Source organism: Anser brachyrhynchus (genome assembly GCF_964034855.1).
Source record: "Anser brachyrhynchus genome assembly, chromosome: 3".
In the NCBI taxonomy this organism is placed as follows: Eukaryota; Metazoa; Chordata; class Aves; order Anseriformes; family Anatidae; genus Anser; species Anser brachyrhynchus.
The window spans coordinates 47437820-47457314 of NC_137696.1; the positions used below are offsets into that span (position 1 = coordinate 47437820).

General features: G+C 40.0%; 1 protein-coding gene across 4 annotated transcripts in view; it reads right to left on the reverse strand.

Annotated features, from left to right (window-relative positions):
• Nucleotides 1–719: 719 nt before the first annotated feature.
• The window catches only part of DISC1 (DISC1 scaffold protein), a 202323-nt gene continuing 183547 nt past the window's right edge, over nt 720–19495 (reverse strand). For 2 of the 4 annotated variants that reach the window (XM_080584388.1, XM_080584387.1), the window contains 2 exons: nt 10299–10409; nt 720–3458 (listed from right to left, as the gene is read on the reverse strand). In XM_080584388.1, the coding sequence (XP_080440514.1) occupies nt 3303–3458; nt 10299–10409 (267 nt within the window). In that variant the 3' untranslated portion in view covers nt 720–3302. The remainder of the gene's footprint in view (nt 3459–10298; nt 10410–19495) is intronic. The other 2 variants (XM_080584390.1, XM_080584389.1) reach the window with 1 other exon arrangement.

Below are 19495 nucleotides of genomic sequence, written 5' to 3' on the forward strand. Positions count from 1 at the left end.
CCTGAGGTGAGCTGCTCTCTTCTTGCAGCTTGATGCTGTGGCAGGGATTTCTGTGCACAGAGCCTCTATGGCTGTTCATGCACTCCTCAAGCCTCTTGAGGGCTGGAATCTTAGATAGAGAGAATGCGTGTGCCAGACAGAAAAGGGGCTTATTTCTGCTGATGCACATTTGCAGGGGATGGGAGACCAGTGGCTACCCGGAGGTGACAGCACCCTAGTACGTGTGTGCCAAACTGATCCTTGGGGCACTACAGCTGCTCTCCTACCTCTCATTGTTCCACCATGCCAATGAAGGTGTGTGAGCGTGACATTGACTTCAGATAGTGTTGTAGCCAATGCACAGACATATGTCACTTCCCTTCCCTCAATCCTCCTCCACAAGTGAGGGAAGAGCTGTCCTCCCTTGGGTGAGAGAGGCAGGCAGGCTGAGCCAAGCCAGGACTCAAATACAAGTTTTACCTGTCTGTATAGCTCACTGGATGATATTTCCCTCCTTTTCACGCTGAAAATAGCTTCCTTTTGCTGTGATAATCTAGTTTTGAATGTGTTTTTAGACTGTTTCCAGAAGGCATCACAGAATTTCCCAAGCAGAGGAATCGCTGCTGTCAACAGCTTAGTAATAGTCATGCACATGTTTTCTCCTTTCTTCTCCTCCCTCTCCACCCTGCCCCCCTCTCCCGAGAATGAAATTTGTAAAACCTTGTGCACTGCTCAGAATCCAAACAGACATTTGGTTAGTTAAAAACATATTTCTCTTTATTTGGAAGTTTTGTATCCACAGATAAAAGGCAGCCGATACATTGCATAGTATACCTTCTATTTTTTTTAGTATGCTTATTATTCAGTATATCGAGAAAGAATGATTACTGGCTCTAACTTCCCACAACAAACAGTGAAGTTAATGGAATAATAAATTAAAGTAGTAGTCCATATTATGTATAAAATAAATGTTAATACATACAAATATGATATGAATGATTAATTCAGTTTCCCTCCTCCTTAAGAGTTCAGGGTCTCATCAGAGTGGTTGCATAAGCTGAGTTTTTATTAAAATGCAGCAGCACTCTGAAGCTGCAAAACACAAAAGCCACACAGGTTTGTTAAGTGAATGGGAACGCTGTCAAGAAATGATGCTAGGGAGAATGAGAATGCTTTTGTCCCCTCCCTATGAGGGTAACCATCCCTGTTGTTGCTGCTGCATGGAGGAAGGCTTCACACTTCACCTGTGGTCTTGGCTCTAAGGCACTTGCAGTCAAAGGACAAAGCTCCACACACCCCTCAGCGTGTGGGAGAGGAGAGCCATCAGGCCTTACTTAGTGTGTTGTTTATCTCCGGGCTGTCCTTGCAGCAGGCTTGTAGTCCTGTAAACGTTCATTGCTGGATATTTGCGGTGGTAGTGCGCAAGCAGCTTCTAGTGGTCTTTAGGATACTGCTGTAAGGGAGCTCTCTCTTGTCGGTGTGTGTTCTTTTTTTGTTGACCTGAACTCCTGTGGGTTCCCGTCAGTGCTTTCTGGCTGACTGCTGTCCCCAGGCAGCCACGGGACGTGTGCCCAGCCAGGGTTTCCCAAGTGGGCCGGTCTTTTTGTGGGCTGAATGTCAGCAAACTGCAGGCTGCCACCTGCACTTGTCGGTTTCAGAAAGTGCCAAATCTAGCAGGGGAGGGAGCTATCAAAGAGGGACAGTCCAGCAAAGCTGGAGAAAGAGACCTAGCAGGGCAGCAAGAGACCTCCATCCAAGACTGGGGAAGGGAACAGAGAGCTGGAGTCCATGGAAAGCAAAGATCCAAGAGTCTTTACCACAACACAGATGCTGATCCATACATAATAATACAATGATAAAAGTCAACCGTGTTCTGAATTACAGGGTTGTAATTCCATCCCGAGGATCTAATGACTACAGAAAGCACCTGAGCTCTGCTGCCCTGGTTTGACAACCGTATACACCTGGATGCAATTATAACCCTGTTGTATGGCTCAGCTGCCTGGCACTTTTTTTCCTCCCTATGTATTAAACGTTGAGGTAGAAGTTTCAACTTGTATTAAAACACACGGTAGAAAATGAACACAATCTTAGTGGGCTAGTAGTCCAAAAACCTTCCAAATTTGCAAAAAAAATTCATAAAGTGGCTATAAAACAAGTAGTTGAAGTAACAGAAGCAAAATAATTCTAAAAATGTCATACAAATAGTATTAAAAAGTACAGTAATAAGTTGCAAGACACTTGCTTGATCTACTGGCTTAAAATAAATGAACCAGAGACATTTTGTTTCTAAATTCTCCTTCTGCAACAAATGGCAGAAGCAGAACTTTGTGGTATCAGATACATCCTGGTATCCAAGAGTACATAATGAATTCCTAAACGTAGTAACTGTTTTGAACAATGATCTAAATATAGGTCATTTGTACTAGTTAGCTTCAATGGAACATTGCTTTTCTTTCCTATTAAAAATACATGTTTAAGTATGTATATACACATACGTGTCTATTGCAAAAAAAAATCTGCATTCCTTCTTAAGTTTATAAGGAAGCTCAAAATAATATAACAGTAATAATAAACTTTACAAGAAGATTTACTGTTCATACAATACTTAAATACAAGGAGCACAAATCAGCAACGTAGTATTTTTTGTGTGCTTTACAACCCCTGTAATACTAAAACAAGTTTATATTAATACCTACATGAAAATAGTTAAACTACTGCTGTAGGGGTTGCTGTTAGTTACCTCTACTGTACTCAATACCACGGAGTAAACAAGCTCCAAATTTCGGTTAAAAGAATTTGGTTAGCTTGAATTTCATCCTATTGATTTAATTATTGGCAGGAATGTGCAAATACATTCAGTGTAAGAGAGCTGTTAAATCCAAAGGAAAAAAAAAAAGTTCTTATATTCTTACAGCTATTTTACAAGAAATACTAGATGTTCCAGCTTTAACACTACATTTTTAAATCAGGGAAAAAAATCCATGAGTAAGGAAGACAGATACTGTTTACGAGTCTTCAAGGAGAATATTTCACTGACATTAAAGGCAACTCTGCAGACTCACTTGAAATGTATCAATTTGTAATCTACACATTTACAGGGGATGCTCTGCTCCGAAAGCTGTTTCCCAATCTGTGCCAAAACATGTGAGGCTGCGTAGAATACTTCTGATGATAGACCTCCAGGCTCTGTTTCTCCATAATTGATTTAGTTATTAGTTATGCAGGCAGAGAAGAGATCCCTGAGGCTTGGTAAAACAGTATTCAGTTACTAAAAGCCACCCTTTGTGAATTAATGTCATCCTACCAGTTCTTTCTGCTCATTATTCCTCCAAGTCTTGTTTTCCTGGACACCAGCTGTCACAGAGGAAGTCTCCAGCCTTTTCTTCTCCTGCCTCCCTGGCTGGCTGAAGTTGCACCAGCACGGTCTGGAGCGTCTCCTTCACCACCTGGATCTCCCTCTGCAGAGACTGTGCAAGCTTTATTAAGGAATAAATCGATAGGTGATTGGCAGCCCCTTTTCTCTTTCCAAGTTATTAAATAAATTGTTGTTCCGTTGCTCACACCAGATGGCCATGGCTATCTAATTGTAGCTTCAAATTCTTCCAAATTGTTTGGATTAAATATTAATACATTTATTTCACTTGCTTTCAAAAAAAAAAAAAATCCAGGAAAAGTTCTCAAGTAGCATTATTTAGCACTTAAAAAAAAGAAAGAAAGAAAGAAAAGAGGGGATGGGGGCTACTGCTTGGATGCTGCTCTCATGGGAAGGAAGGAGATGAAGAAATTGTACCATAGATGCAGCAGACCTAGCCCCTGGTTTTGTGCTGGATGGTGAATTTTTGAGCACCAGACATAGGGTGGCTCAGACCCGACGTGACGGCAACAGGAGCGGTCTGAGACAAAAGGGAAGTGACCAGAGCTTGTGTGGAGTTAGTGAGCGAGGCAATGTGTGCCAGGACAAGGGGGGGAGTAGGGGAGTCTAGGCAAGGTAGCAAAATTAATCCTCTCTACTATAAAGCAGAGGAAGTGTTTATGCCATACTTATTTTCCATTGTCTACTTCAGGTTTCCTGCCAGGCACTTATGACGGCTACTGTCTCTGCCTCTTAAGAGGTGCTGACCTTCCCCTTCCCTCTTTCCCCAGTTCCAAAATGACAGAGGGAAGGAATTGGGGATGGTAACCAGACCGCGAATGGGTGCAGCAGTGAGCAGACACCAGCAGGTAGGACCAGAGATACATGGAGACAGGAGGCAGTGGCAACTGCTGAGCCATGCACAAGATTTCAAGTGGCTGGTCTTCCTAGGGCAGTACAGCTTTCTGTTCTGATGGCTAGTCTCTCCTGGGAATAAACACAGCTTGTACTATCGATAGATCACTCTTGCTGCTGATAAACTTATGTCAGTGAGACTATCCGCCTCTGAGTCCAAGTGCAAGGGCTGGACATAGCTCAGTAAGACAACCAACTTTATCCCCTCTTCTCTAGCTTACACAATGTGGAGAGCAAATCAAGCAGGAGCCGTGTCAGTGCCTGCTGGAGATATAAACCAAGAACCAAGTCTATGTGAACAAAACTTAAGGCCCGTCTTCAACCACTCTGAGAACAGCATTTCTTCCTGTACAGATACTGCTACAGGGCGAGGACCCCAAAAGGCAAATGTAAATGGGTCAAGGAAAAGAGAAATAAGTTCATCTCTAGCAGTAAGTCAACAGGATTTCTGAGAGAACCAGAAATGTGCTTCTTCATGGGAAATGAAACAGGTTGACACTGAAACAACTCGCTTTCAAAACCACAATGCACAGGGAGAATAATGCACAAGGACAGGCTTTATCCTTTACACAGCCCATCCATTATGAAATGTTGTTTTACCCGACCCCGATGTCAATGCAATGTCAAGGAAAAAAAAAAGACACCCTCCGGTTATGCAACTGCAAAAAGTGAGCTTCTACTTTTGAAAAATTGTGACTACAGCGAACCAGAGGAAAGCCACACAAAACACTGCTATTCCAGGCAGTCATACTTATGCCTTTGAGAAGCCTTTTGGCTGCTTTTGATTCTGCTATAACTTCCTCAGAATTTCATCTTTATGCGTTTATGTAACATTTACTATGATGTTTCACTTTTAATTCCTTCACCAGGAGTATTCATGCATACTTTTAATTTCTGGACAGCTCTAATGTAAAGGGATTCTGTCCCTGACTACCCATAATCAGTAACAGCAGCACACGCTCAACTTCTCCTATCCTAGGATCTCAAAGCACTGTACAAGGACAAATTAATTATGCCTTACAGCTTCTCTGAGGTAAGAAACATTATTATTCTCTTATAAGTAGTCCTAGACTGTCCACCACTCTGCAATTTAATCAGGAGACTCTGTTGAAAACCTGACTGTGAAAAGAGAAATTCTTCAGTTTATGAACACCATGAAGCCTCTGAAATTTAATTACTTCTGATGTGCAGTCTCTGACTACATGCTGTTATTTGTAATATCCCAAGCAATTACAAAATTCTTTTCAGGTATAAAGAAAAGGCAAAATTGAAACATTTCACTGCCAGTGGATCAGAAATCTTCAAGCATGAAGGAAAAGGAAGGAGACAAGGAAAGAAACTCTTAACCAACAGAAAGACAGAGCAACAAGAAAGATGACTGCGTAGTCTTACCTATAGCAAGTTTCAGAAAACTCATGAGTAATACCACAGTCAGGTGTAGACCTGCAACTATCAAACAAGCCTTTATGGCTAGGCAAAATACATGACATAAACCTGAGAATGGAATCTCTATCTGTATACAGAGGTTATATCTGGATAACCAGCTTCACCCATTTTAAAAACACAGAAAAAACTTAGCTGTGCATGGGTCCACATGCAACATCTAGCCAGTATCAAAGGCCAGAGCCAACACAAGTTTCAACAAATAATGTTTTCTGGTCCTGCTATCTTCCAGTAAAAAAAATGGCAAAATCTCTCTGATGTCTAACAAGAAGTTAAAGTAATTGGAAACAGTGTCACACAAACCCAATCCATTTTCTGCAACAATGCTGCAATTCAAACATAATCTTGGTTGAAGCTTTTCACCTGTTTGACTTCCTCTGTCTTTCTTTAAAAAGTCTTGAGGAAGATCTGTCAGAATCTGGAGCATGTCTGGCACAGGAATGATTTAACAGACTGGAGCATCTTTCATATGAGGAGAGGCTGAGAGAGCTGGGACTGTTCAACCTGGAGAAGAGAAGGCTCAGGGGGAACTTACTAATGTGTATAAATACCTGAAAGGCAGTAATAAAGAAGAGGGAGCCAGACTTCTCTTCTCAATGGTAAGAAGCAACAGGCACAAATTTAAAAATAGGAAATTCTATCTGAACACAAGAAAACACTTCTTTACTGTGAGGGCGGTCAAATACTCACATAAGTTCTGCATAAAAGTTGTGGAGTCTCCATTCTTGGAGATACTCAGAATCTTACTTGACATGGTCCTGGACAACCAGCTCTAGGCGTTCCTGCTTGAGCAAGCGGATTGGACCAGATTACCTCCACAGGTCCCTTCCAACCCAAATGACTCTGTGATCGTACACACCATGTGCCAAAAGACCAGCAAAAAGTTAAGATGTTTAATGTTTAATTGGAAAGACCTTTGTTCCAGACTGAAGGCAAAGATGCACATGGGTGGAAAAGCACTGACCTACCTCCATCATGGCGCGAACAAGAAAGGTAGAACCACAATCTCTCCATGTGACACACACTGGGAAGGACCCACCATCCTGTCACCCAAAATTAAAATCAAAGAGGGCACCATTGCCAATTCTCACTCTTGTGGGATCCCAAAATTTCTTACAGGTGAGGTACAGTCAGGGCCTGAACTCTGCTCTCCTGATTCTGTGGAAAATCTACACTGGTGTAAAGCAAGAGGTACATGAAAGCCTGCCATATCATAAAGGTGAAGGATTAGCAATGTGACCCGCAATGCCTAATAAATGTTTAGGCACAAAATTCTGTTTTCAAAATAACTTTAAAATGTCCATTTTATGGCAAGGGGGAGATTGTGTGCTTTCAAGATAATAGTATAGCCAGGTTTTCTTCCAGCAAAAGCATTTTTACCAGGAGGAACTCTTACATGCATTCAAATTGTCTATCAAAACGCAATTGCTAATTAAGAACAAAAATGACTGTGAAATTGCAATATAGGCTCCATTTAATTTTACTAGGAATTCCAGGCCTTTACTGTCAGGAAAGTAACACCTCTCATCAGCTCTGCAGACACCAGAATGAGTCACCTCTCCTCCTTTGGTTTTTCCAATTAATGATGTGGACTGTTTTCATACACTTTCCAATGATTAACTTTAATTGAACGTTTTGTGGGTCTATTTGGTTATACCACACTGAATTTAGCAAATATGTCATAGTGCTCCAGATGAGCTCTTCTCCACACTCCCCCATTGTTTGATGCTTTTTATACAAAAGTACAGTTTAATATTTACTGTGGAAAGCTTCAATATTAAATGAGAATCCCAAGTGGGTCTGTGTAAATACTCAGGACCAAGAAATATCACTGGATTTCTCCTTTGTTCAGGTTCTGCTGACAATTACAACTAGCACAGTTGATTTAAGTGTTCTATGCCATCAAAATGTAGAATGAAAAACAATGACATCTGGGATTTTTCTTCTAATACAAACTCAATTATTAATCAAAGCTATGACACACACTAAACATTGGCAAATGGCTCGAGAGCATCAGGAATTTATTTTTCTCAGTGGGGTCTTTAGAAGTGTTCTAATAATAAGACAACAGTACTAATCTACATCTGTGCAGCCCCCAGTCAGATTTTTGACCTAACACAGTTTGTAGGATTTATATGTAAGACAGTTTTTAGGGGGATGAGGAGAAGGGCAAAAATAGCTAAAAAACAAGAGTTTGAAAACATATCCTGCTTTCATTACAATTTCAGATCTTTAAAGATGCTACTCACAGAGTGCTACAGATTTTTAATGAAGACTGCATAATTGCCCAACATTTAGGATAAAAAGTAATTTCATTTAAAACCAAATAAACTACAGTGCAAACAATATATCCATCTATTAGTAATTGATTCTTCTACTGAGGCTAATTACTGGCACCAGTCTCAGTGCTGTTTCCTGCAATATAGGCTAGTTACCTATAAGCAAAAGTTTACTTTATAGGCACTGGGCAGTTTTTAATTGAAAACAAACAAACAAAAATATCTACAGGTCTGTAGCACTGTAGTAGTTATTCTCATTCCTTTTTTGAAGCATAGCACAGTGATTACATGTACCAGATGGTAACATTTTATGCACATTGATCCGGACTACCTCTGAAATAGCAACTGAATGTTAATGAGTGGTAGCTGAATTGCTGAACTGCTTCTCTCTATGTCCCTATGTTTTAAACATGGTTTCTTATTTTGTAACTGATGGTCCTGCTAGGAGGACCGGGATATCACAGGGTGTGCATTTCTGCATTTAGATAATGTGAACTGAATTTCACCGATAGGGGAAATCAGATCTGTATCAGACAACTGTGGCTAAGAATGAGATTAATCTACAACTCTCCTCAACTTCCAGTGATTAGATTTTTATCTTTTCAGCTTACTCATCCAGTTTCAGCAGCTACAAAGAAATATACATGGTCCATGGAAAATACAACTAAGTACTATCAGACATACTTGCAGTGTATTTATTTTCTTTAGGAACCAAAAAATCATTTTTTCAGTTTATTGGACCTTGCGTAGCAAATAGTAACTATGACTGGACCTGTCTTAGTGAACACAGGTCTGAATATGAACTTAAGTCTACTGCAAAGATGGGTACAGAACCCATAAATCCAAGCCTCAGTGTTTTTCTACTAGAGTTAATGTGTAAAGTTCATTTGAGAGCGAACATACCTAAGAGAGGAAGGACTCTGCACATACGCAAGACACATACATGCACATATTTCTGAAAAGAATGGAGATGAGGGAAAAAAACTGCAACTGAGCACGTATGCTGCAAATATGATCTACAGGATATTGGAAACAATTGTCCTGTGGCAAATACAAGAAAATAATCTTTTTTTTTTTTTGTACGCTGAAATGCTTAGAAAAGAAAGATTTGAAGTCGTGACAAATTAGTGACTGGATTTCTCCTCTCTGTGCAACTCTTACCCAATATATATATATATATATATATATTTATTTTTTTTTTTCCTTAGAGCTTTTCATGCCAATAACTTTAAAGAAGTCAGGTTTCTAGAAAATAAATTTTGCAATAGCTGGCAATAGATGCCCAATTACCTAAAACAAGGTAGTAGTTCCACGTATTCTATTGATTCTCTTTTCTAGTTTTGCGCTGGACCTCTCTACACTCTTTCCTGGAGGACTGTGCACTTCAGTTTGGGAGAAACTGAATCCTTCTTAGCTCCATTATCACCTCAGCTCACCTTCAGGTGTCTGCTAGTCTCTCCAAAGATGAATGCATTCATCTTTCTTCCTTATTCGCTTGTCTACCACCTCTTTTCCATTAAAAACTAATGAACTAAGTACTTTCATCATCTTTAGTCTCATTGGTTCTTATTCTCTTTTCCCTATCTTAGAAGAACAAAATCTCTTTTGTGTGTTTTTTTTTTTTTATGGAAGTCATAAATGAAAAAATACTCTGTGCTCTTAAATTTTGAAAAATTTCCACAGATGAAGGCCCAACAAATGCCTCTGTAAAGGTTAAGCAATCTTCAATCAGATACTGAATGACAGATGAAGCACAGAAAGAGATAAGAGTGCTTTATAAGACATCTCATCTGGTCACTTGCACTGGAGTGTTAGAGGCAGATTAGATTGCATAGGATACCATATGATGCCTCTGCTGGTCATTTTTTTTTCAAAAGGTAAAGAAAGCCAAATTACATGTGACAGTATACACAGTCTGAGTCAATGATGTAGCATTTAATTTAACTAAATCATGCTGGGAAATGCATGTGTGTCGATGCTTAATTCCATGCAGGTTTTGGTGCACTAGTTATTCACTTTTGTGTGCATTACCAACAAAAGGACTGTAACAGTAGAATAAAAGCGTTTTAATGCCTTATTTTACTTTACAAAGAACTAACGTCTGTTGAAATCAATTAAGGCTGGATCAGACCACAGTGCAAATGCACTGTAGGAAAACTTGCTACAACAAATACTCCCACTTCAGCAAGACAATCAATTCTTCTTGTCTTAATATATTTAATCTATGTTAAGAACTAGTACTCTATGTGAATCTGAAAGGCAAATATTTCACATACATACTTACATAGATATATATCTACAGATACATCAAAAAGGATATGAATAACTCCTTCATCAACTCTGCATGCTGAAGTTTGCAGCTGATCTTCCAGATGCACCAATTTCTCACTTATTGCTTCACATTTTTCATCCAACTCTGCGGAAAATATGAAGAACTCCTAAAGGAAGTTGAAAAAGAAAATAAAGCATGTTTGCTGATGATTATACATTTCTACATGATATTTCCATCAAATTAAGGGCAAAATAAAATATTAGTGAGGGGATATGATGTTTTGCAGTGCTAAGATATTGCCTGAAACCAAATTCCAGTTAAAGAGATAAAAAGTTGTTACTATATAATAATTTGGTGATTTATATGGAATGGAATGTGCTTGTGGTCACAGTCTATTTCCCAGCAGAAAAAAGTCATGATCTCACTTTCAGCAGAGGATTAAAGGGGTGTGAAGACTGAACTGCTCTCCCTCTTCCCTGTTGTCTCACCACAGCAGGGGAGGGAAAATTCACGCTGACTACACCATTTAGGATCCTAAATTTCAAGTTGTTTTTGTAAACATGATTTACCCATTTAGGCCATTTCAACATTTCAAGAAGCATCATTTTTGGCATCTCACATAAATACAAAAATGTACTTGCCTTTTGAAGAAATATCTGGCTAGAATACTCAGGGACTTTGTTCAACTGATCAGAGAAAACACATCGAAGTCTTACAGAATACAACACGGAACTACACTTTGTTACTGTGTTATGGTGAAATAAGTATAAATTTTCAAAAATAATGGTTGTCTACCTAGACCTTTATATAGGCCAAGGCTTTATCTATTTTAAATCGAGTATTCTAAACCCATTACAAAGGCTGTTCCTATAGATTTGTTTGCTTTCAGATATACTGCAGAAGGATAATTTGTATCTTTTATATTTTGTATTGACTTCCTCTTTGAGAAATGACTCAAATAAGCAGCATTACTGAGTGAGGAAAAAAATCAACCAATTTGTGCAGCACTGAGATTAGCCTTTTGCCCTCCAAGGCATCATAGTGCTGTCTACAGTGAAAGACGGGACATCTGTAAAGAAAAGATTATGGTGTGAAGATGAAGTTTGGCTGGAGCTACATTGAAAAAAACAGATCATTCATCAGCTGGAATACAGACAACTGGATTTTCTCTAGACCTAGAGTATGTACTCATCTATAGCTAGCTACATATGTGTCCATATACAAATATCAGAAAATTTTTGCTCCTTTGAAAAAGTATTGGAGTCCTTTACACTGAGCCGTGATATCATGCATCAGTGGTTGTTTGAGAGAAATCAAGTCTTCAGTCAACGAAATTGTGCCAAAAATTGTTGGAATGCTGCCCATTGGGAAAATCTGATTTTTGGTAAACACATTTACCAGACCTCAATTTTGCGCTACCCTTACTGTTTGCGTCACACAGTACGTACGCAGAGTCAAATGTCAGAAGAGGTCTGCTTGCTGGTACATCCTCTGTTACAGCACAGAGCTTCGACCTTTTGCCTTCCTATGTCTTCTGCCAGACACAGCTATTCAGCAGATTGCATGGGTATGCAATGAGCTGTAGCTCAAAGGCTGGACAAGCGAAAGGGAGACAGGTTATGTTGCGAATGCCCACAGCTTAGAAGCAGAGAAGTACAACATGAGAAGCAGCCAGCTGAGTCCCTGGCCCTGTACATGAGACCTGAGCAGCCAAATTCAGAGTTGTTATCAAGTATCAGAATCTACAACAGAATTCACCAGAGTAAACAGATGTAAAATTGACCCATTGTTTTTAAAATAAGAACAAGGTAGGAGAACATACACATTCTCCCTACATCAACTAGGAATGTCCTTGTCTCTAGACTGAGGACAGAAGATGAGGAACAAGTCTTCCATCCAGCTGTTAAATCATTATTCAATAAAACAGCAGGACTCCATATGCTTTTAGGGAGTGGGATAACCCAGGCAGTTTATATCAACAGAAAGCTTTTCGGGAATCTCTCTATGACACACATGCAAGAACAGATGACAGTTGTCTAAAAGAACTTAGGTCTCATGCTAGGAAGGAGAGAGTCAGTAAATTGTAAGTAAATTGTAAGTAAAACTTGCCTACTCTGAAAGAACATCTAAAGTGATGGCCATTCTGGAGAAAGCTCAACTTCTGAACATTTTTCTATAGCAGCTCATTACCCATGGAAAATCAGATCTTCACATAATCATCATCTCAAATGCACGAAAAACAAGACAAAAAACATGCAGTGCCATACCATCATCGAACAGTTAATTTATGAAGAACAGCTTTTATTAACACACAAGCTCTTCAGGACTGCTCTGACAGACAAAAGCCATAAACAAAGTTTTCAAATCAGACTCTTTCTACAGATTGTGTACTTAGGCAAAATGAGTTAGTCCTGTACAGATCCTGAAGAAATGATATCTTATAGAAACACATAAAAAGCAGGCTCTAGCTCTTGCAACATCAATATATTGTATACTTTTGTCTGATCCACTTACTGCTTTTATCAAGGGGATACTGTTGACAGTAGGACAGTGTATCCAGAGAACTGGTCAACAAATTAGCAGTGCCACCAGTGGCTGTAAAAGATCTATTTCTTCCACTTGAAAATGGCCCTGTTTCCTGTCTAGTAGATGCAAACATAAGGCGTTCACTGAGCAGCTAATCCAAATGATAAGTGCACTGTCTGCGTTTGTTTAGACCTGCTGTGAACATCCATAGTGGAAATTATTTCCCTAATCACTACCAGTGAGCATACAGGACAAATCCTAGGGCAAATTCCCACAGGGCCTCCTAGACGTACCCCTTTTCTGCACTTCAAATGGAATAAGAGATGCTGGCAAGAAGAGACAGTACTTAGAGACATGGTTGGCAAAAAAGGCTCCAAGCTGCAAGTATGGCCTAGTTCTAAGGTGGTCAGGTCCTGAAAACTTGAGATGAAATATAATTACAGCCTGAAATTCACATTGGCAATGCAGCTGGATGACTATACTTACCAGTGTGCAGCTAACTAATCCAATCTCATATTGGACATTTTCTTTTCCTTTTAAAATAAAACTTTACAGTCAAGTAAGCAAAGGTCCCAGGAATGACAAAAGGAAAGAGGGAACCCATGAGCCAGCCCTCAAGCCTCTAGGGCTTCAGCTGAACACTCATTCTGTAGCAAGCACAGTGCTTTGCATCAGTACTCGCCCGTATTTTGGGTTTCTAAGCTTTGGCTAGTAGCTTCCACCCTGCTGCAGTTTCTGACAAGGAGTTTATTGGTGAGCTAAACATGCTCAGAAATAAGATTCTGTAATTCTCACAGCCATTCACATTAATTCCTCTGTCAACTGAATACTTAGATTCTCACTTGAAGTAAAATATCCATTCTAGCTCACATGTAACAAATACCGTAAATCTTCCTGATTTATTGCATTTTGAATACACAACAAATTACCTAAAATGTAACAGAAATCATGTTTACTTTGGAAACTAAGATAAATGAAAAGTGAGTACTAGGAAAAATTGTGTGCTCAACAAAGAACTGTTCCAACAATACGGAGAAGCAGGGAAATATAAATAAGTAAAAATCCAATCAAACTTATTTAGGTCTTTGAACACTTGTACCCATTTAATCATAACTGCATGGTTATAGCTGCTCTGTGGTGTAACTAAAATATCTCCATAAGGTGGATGTTACCTTTTGTTAATCTTAAAAACTTAATGTGCATTCTGCAGCTTAAATCTAGCAATAATAGTGTATGGATAAACTATTTTTGCATCTGTATGACACAGAACTGCCTTTTCGGCTGAAATGAGAAGTTCCTCCATAGTTTAGACAAACATTGTCTCTCAAGGATGTACTCACAAACATCACGGGAAAAATGCAGGAGAGTCATCATATATATAGTATATAATCATATATGGATTATATACAGAACATGTATATAACGGCCATTCTTATTTTGGATTGGAAGGATCTGGTGGTGCAGACATTTATAACTTCGGTTTAGGTAACCTAGTTTAATATCAACAGCTATACATAAGATGGTAAAAACATATACTGCTCTCAAAAACATACAGGAAGAATCCTAAATATTCAATCAATTCCACAGCTCCTGCCCCTAGACCCTCGTATGTAAAAAGTATGATAACCCAGAGAACTAGATAGGAAAGGTCCCTCTCAGAGCCTTCCATGCCTGCTAATGTCACTGGTAACATTTTTATTTGACATTTGTCTATGTAGGCAGGAAACCACTGTCAGTGACACACAAACTATTCAGAACAGCTCCTGGTTGGAAAGTGGCACTTTACAGTGATCAACTTCTCTGAGAGGAAAGTGGACTCTGCCTCCAGCTCAGTGTACTAATAAAATACAACTCATCCAAGCTTGTAGGTTACGTCAATGCTACAAGCTGTGCTAAGTCTTAAGACTTCTTTGTTTATTTCTGCACTAACAGCACTTTTAGGAGAGACTGAAGCAGTCAGGAAAGAGCTGAGATGCAATTTTGCTTTATGGATTTTTCTGTGAATGGGGATATAGCTGGTTGGGATTATTTTTTTTTTCTAAATCCTTAAACAGGTCAAAATGGTACAAATGCGGGTCTGACTTGTTATTTGTTATGGTGGTAACTGAAGAAATTCTTCTACCTTCTCATGCAAAGTATAAATTCTTATTCTGTCCCAGATGCTGCACAGCATCAGTGCACTGAATTAGGAGCAGAGGAAATGGCTTCCACTTTAGTCTTCTGCATTTCATTTTACCCTTTTACAAGCCATTTTAGTCACCTATGAGCAACACCTCCTCGACAGCATTACTCGAGTAAAACGTCTGGTCAGCTTTTCCAGGGCAAACTCCTTCTGTGCTCTCTTGGATCCAATTCAGCAATTTTATACAGAAGAATCAGTATTCTAGTAGCTAGATTGATCTAACTCTGTTAGGGATTAGAGCCTCTATTAGTCTGGTTGTTGTGCTGAGAAGCAGGATTCCCAGATAAATCCTTAAAATTTGTTCTTAATGCACAGAAACTTTGTAGGAGTTAGTTGCCTTGCTTCAAACTAGCAGTATCATAACCCTAATGAAATAGGGCAAACAGATGCCTTAAAAGACCTCATGCAAAACATCACAGCCAGATTTTTTTCACCTCTACTAAATCCTCTCTCTAAGAGTTAAAATCATTCAAAGCAATATAAATAACAACTACAAAAGCTGCCCTTGCAGACAGATACTTTTTGTTACGGCACAAGGCTTAGAACAGTGACTTATTGTTTGAAGAAGTGCTGCATGCTTGCCCTCACCCCTAGCAGAAGTTACTGGAAATTGTGACCACGTGAAACTCCAAAAAGTCAGGCTAGGGCATCTCTTAAATCATTTCTAGAAACAAAATGGAAATGTCCATATGCTTGCCCTCCTTGAGCAGATGCTTCAGTCGCATGCCGGCTACATGCACATGCCCTCAGTTAGTGAGCTGCATAGCCACAAAGTGTCTGAAGTGAAGGAAGCCTTTGCCTCTGCCCTGCATCCCAGCACTGCTGTCCTGCGTGCACTGTCCTGTGTGGTGCTGTAGGTGAGAAGGGCAAAGCAGTCACTGACAGCAGGCCTAATCTTGTATTCTGAAAATAACGCTTCTTACTCCTGACCACCACCATCCCAGAATCATGGCAAGAGCAATCAGGAAGCAACAAAGGGCCACAAAAGCCCCCTCCATGGTTTGTAGTGAGATCAAGCACACTGTTACTGCCCTCAACTGATGCCTGTCTACACAGCTCTTAGCAGCTGATAGGGATTTTGTGGTTCCAGCTGTCAGGACAGAGCCTGCTCCAGGGCTCAACCATCCTTACAGTGAGCAGGTTTTCCTAATCCAAACTTCCCTTACTACAAACTAAGATGTTTTCATTTCATTTTACCCTTACGCAGCACACAATAACTGATCATTATCCTCTTTACTATTATTTTTTCTGTGATGGAAGATTTTGACTTTCAACCAGACCAAGATTTCTAAACATTTTATTTGTATTCCTTTCTTTCTTCTCTTCAGCATGTCCCTATCATCTACACAGAGAGATACCCAGACCAGTGCCATATTCCCGTGGAGGCTTTGACATTCTCAGCTACGCACAATAATTATTTCTTACAACTGCCATTCCCATTAATGAAGATGCAAATGACTTTTGCCCTTCTTTGCAACAGGATCAAGGTAATGAATCCCACTCTGTTTGCAGTCCACTATAACCCGAGATTCTTATTCCACAGTATTGTCATCTTAGCTGCTGTTTACCATCTGTATACATAAACGCGACTTTTTTTCTGCCCCAAGTGCAATTTGCACCTGTCTTTTAACATATCACATCTTATTGATTTCAGGCTAGTCTTTCAATCTATCAAGAACATTTGGAATTCTAATCCTAATTGAAATTATGTTGGCTGGCACATAGACTCCTGGCCTATCTCCTTTTTAAAGGCAAATACCAACTCTGCCTTTTACTGATCTCTTGGGACTTCAACCTTCCTTTAGGAGTTCTCATAGGAGCTTGTTAATGGTTTGGAGATTGTTTTACTTGGCTCCTATGTGCTTTAGAAGGAATTTCATCAGTCTAGCCTGACTTCAGTGCATCTCACATACCTTCAGACCCTTCACCATGTTCTTCTCTTGCTACCTTGTAGTGAATACTAACGGCATTACATATATGGGCACAGTTTGTTATTTTTAGAAAGACCTCAAGCTAAGAAAATAAAGAAAAGAAAAAGTTCTGCACTCTGCCCTCATTTTATCTTCTCATTTACCTTTCTTATTAGAAGACATACTGATGCTTTCTTTCAGCTATCCCTTACAGACAGCTTACCACTGAAGTCTCCTGACAGTATGCATCTTTTGCTTACCGAAACTTAGTGTGTACTGTGGTCTTCCTGGTTCACTCCTGTAGTGTGCACTGCTCTTTCACAGGCCCATCATTAGCATATTTTTTAGTTTTCCTTTCAAAAGTCTTATGGGACGCTGAAGGGTCTCTGACATGGATGGATACACAGTCTGTAACTGTTTGCTCTTTTCCACAACAAAAGACCATGACGCTTTATTAACAATATGATGTCTTCTGGAGGGTACCAAAGATCATCTGCTGCTTCCTCCTACCTGTTGTTTCCCTGCTTTTCTTTCATGGAGGTGGCTCTCTGACTTTCCACAGAACTAGGATCAAGGATGTTTCCCAGTTACTTCTGCTCTTACCACCTTCCACTTACAGACTGCTAGCTTGTTCCATCAGCCTGTTTATGCACATTTAGGAGACTTCAGCACTACAACATGCTCCTGTTTCTCATACGCAACAACTCAGGCATGAAACTTTCCAGACAGCTGTTTTGCAACTGTGAGCTACCTCCCCCACCATCACATGCTTTTCCCACATTCCCTTTGCTTGCACCAATCCTTTTCCCTCCTCTGCAGGGATACAACAACACATGGGAGTGTTAAATGACTCATCAAAATTACAGCCTGATGTCGGCAATCCTTTCCCTCGTGTATCTTCCATTACAGCTATGGAGGAGTGTCCTTGGAAAATGATCTCTGCAGCAATAGAGCTCTCCATTGCCTTCCAGCACCCTGCTGCAGTCTGTGTGACAGCAGTCTTCCCATTCTCATCCCTAGTAGATTCAAGATTTTCCCTGAGTGCAGGCTTCCTTAAATCAGTACAGACTACTGCATCGACTCATTTAATTAAACTGGGAAAATTCCAGTTCCTGCTGTGGGAGGATAAGGCTATTTACTGACTTACAAATAAAAATTCACAGTGGGCCAGGAGCTGGAAGAGAAACAAAAGCACCATATTGTTTTCTAGTGTCCACATCCCGCTGTGCTAGGAGTCAGCATAGCTGGGTATCATTTATAGGTGGTTCGTAGTATTGTTCGCTCCCATCTCTGCTCCTGAGTCACTAAGATGCAACAATGTGGAATGACTAACAGGGAGCTCTCCTGCAGGCAACGGGGAGACTGACAAGGATTAAGGGACCAGAGTGTTAAAGGAACATTTAGGCAAAGCCTTGACAGGGCAGAGGGTGCTGACAGTTTCATAGATCCTTTATAAAGCTGTCTGCAAGTCTACCTCAATCCAGCTGTGGCAGCGTGGTAGAGCCTGGCTTTCTAACTCATTTCAATTTCCTTTATTTATATCATTGCTCTTGATTCTCTTTATGCATTTTTCCCCTCAAAACTTCAAAAGGGTAAAGTTCCTCTGCCTGCGAGGGCTCTAAGACATTAAGCTCTTGCTGAAGACTTCCCTAGCAGTACCCCTGTATGCCTGGCTGCTCTGCACATACATAAGCCCAGCATGCATGACACTCTCATGTCCTGGGCACATCTCCTGTTAAGCAAAGGACAACTTCTTTACTGAGGGTCTGGGTGTTCAGTGCAGGTCACTGCTGCACACAAGCACGCAGCAGAGCTTTCATCTGCTTTGGTCCAGACCATATGCAATTTTTAGTCTCAACCAAATATTTTACTACCTTGGCATCTATCACTACCAACATTCCTTTATGCTGCCTTTTTGGCAGTAGAGCTTTTTGGTACCTTTATCCTGTGGGACTACCCACTCCTACTTCACGTCATCCATGGACGTAAGCACCTGCAGCTTTGCTTTAATTCAAAGCAAAATTCACAGTTGAGAGAGGTTTTTTGCATTTTGTGGTGACTGTTTTTTGCACGGCTCACATCAACTCTCAAGGGTTCCCATTTTCATTTATGCTGAATTCACACAAAGATAAGCAGTCCATCCTAGGCATGTTCTCATGTCAGTCTCCTTGTATACAAGGTCAACAATCTGAGCTTGGTCTTGCAATAGATTATCTTTCCTGGAGCGTTCCAGCTGCTCCACAGCCTTTGGATTCATTGGTGGGGATCCAAAGAAATATCTCATATGAATAGTTATCCCAAATTGCAACTTTCTTCTGGTTTTGTGTGTGTGTTGTTGTGTTGTTTTTTTTTTCATTTGCTTGGCTAACTGCTTGTCCCTTGTACTTGTCAGGTGGCATGTATACTAATATGGGAGGTCAACTGGGGGTTACTTACCCATGCAATTAATTTGCTGGTTAGATAAAATGCATGGATACTAAATTTCCTTAATATGTAGGCTGCAACCCAAGGCATACCGATCACACTGAATCTGTACAGCTCCTTTAACCACTATCAATCTCCTTACACATATATTACCTAAATTCTTAGTTTGTACGTAGACAGTAACAAGCAGATTTTTCTCATCACTTTCAC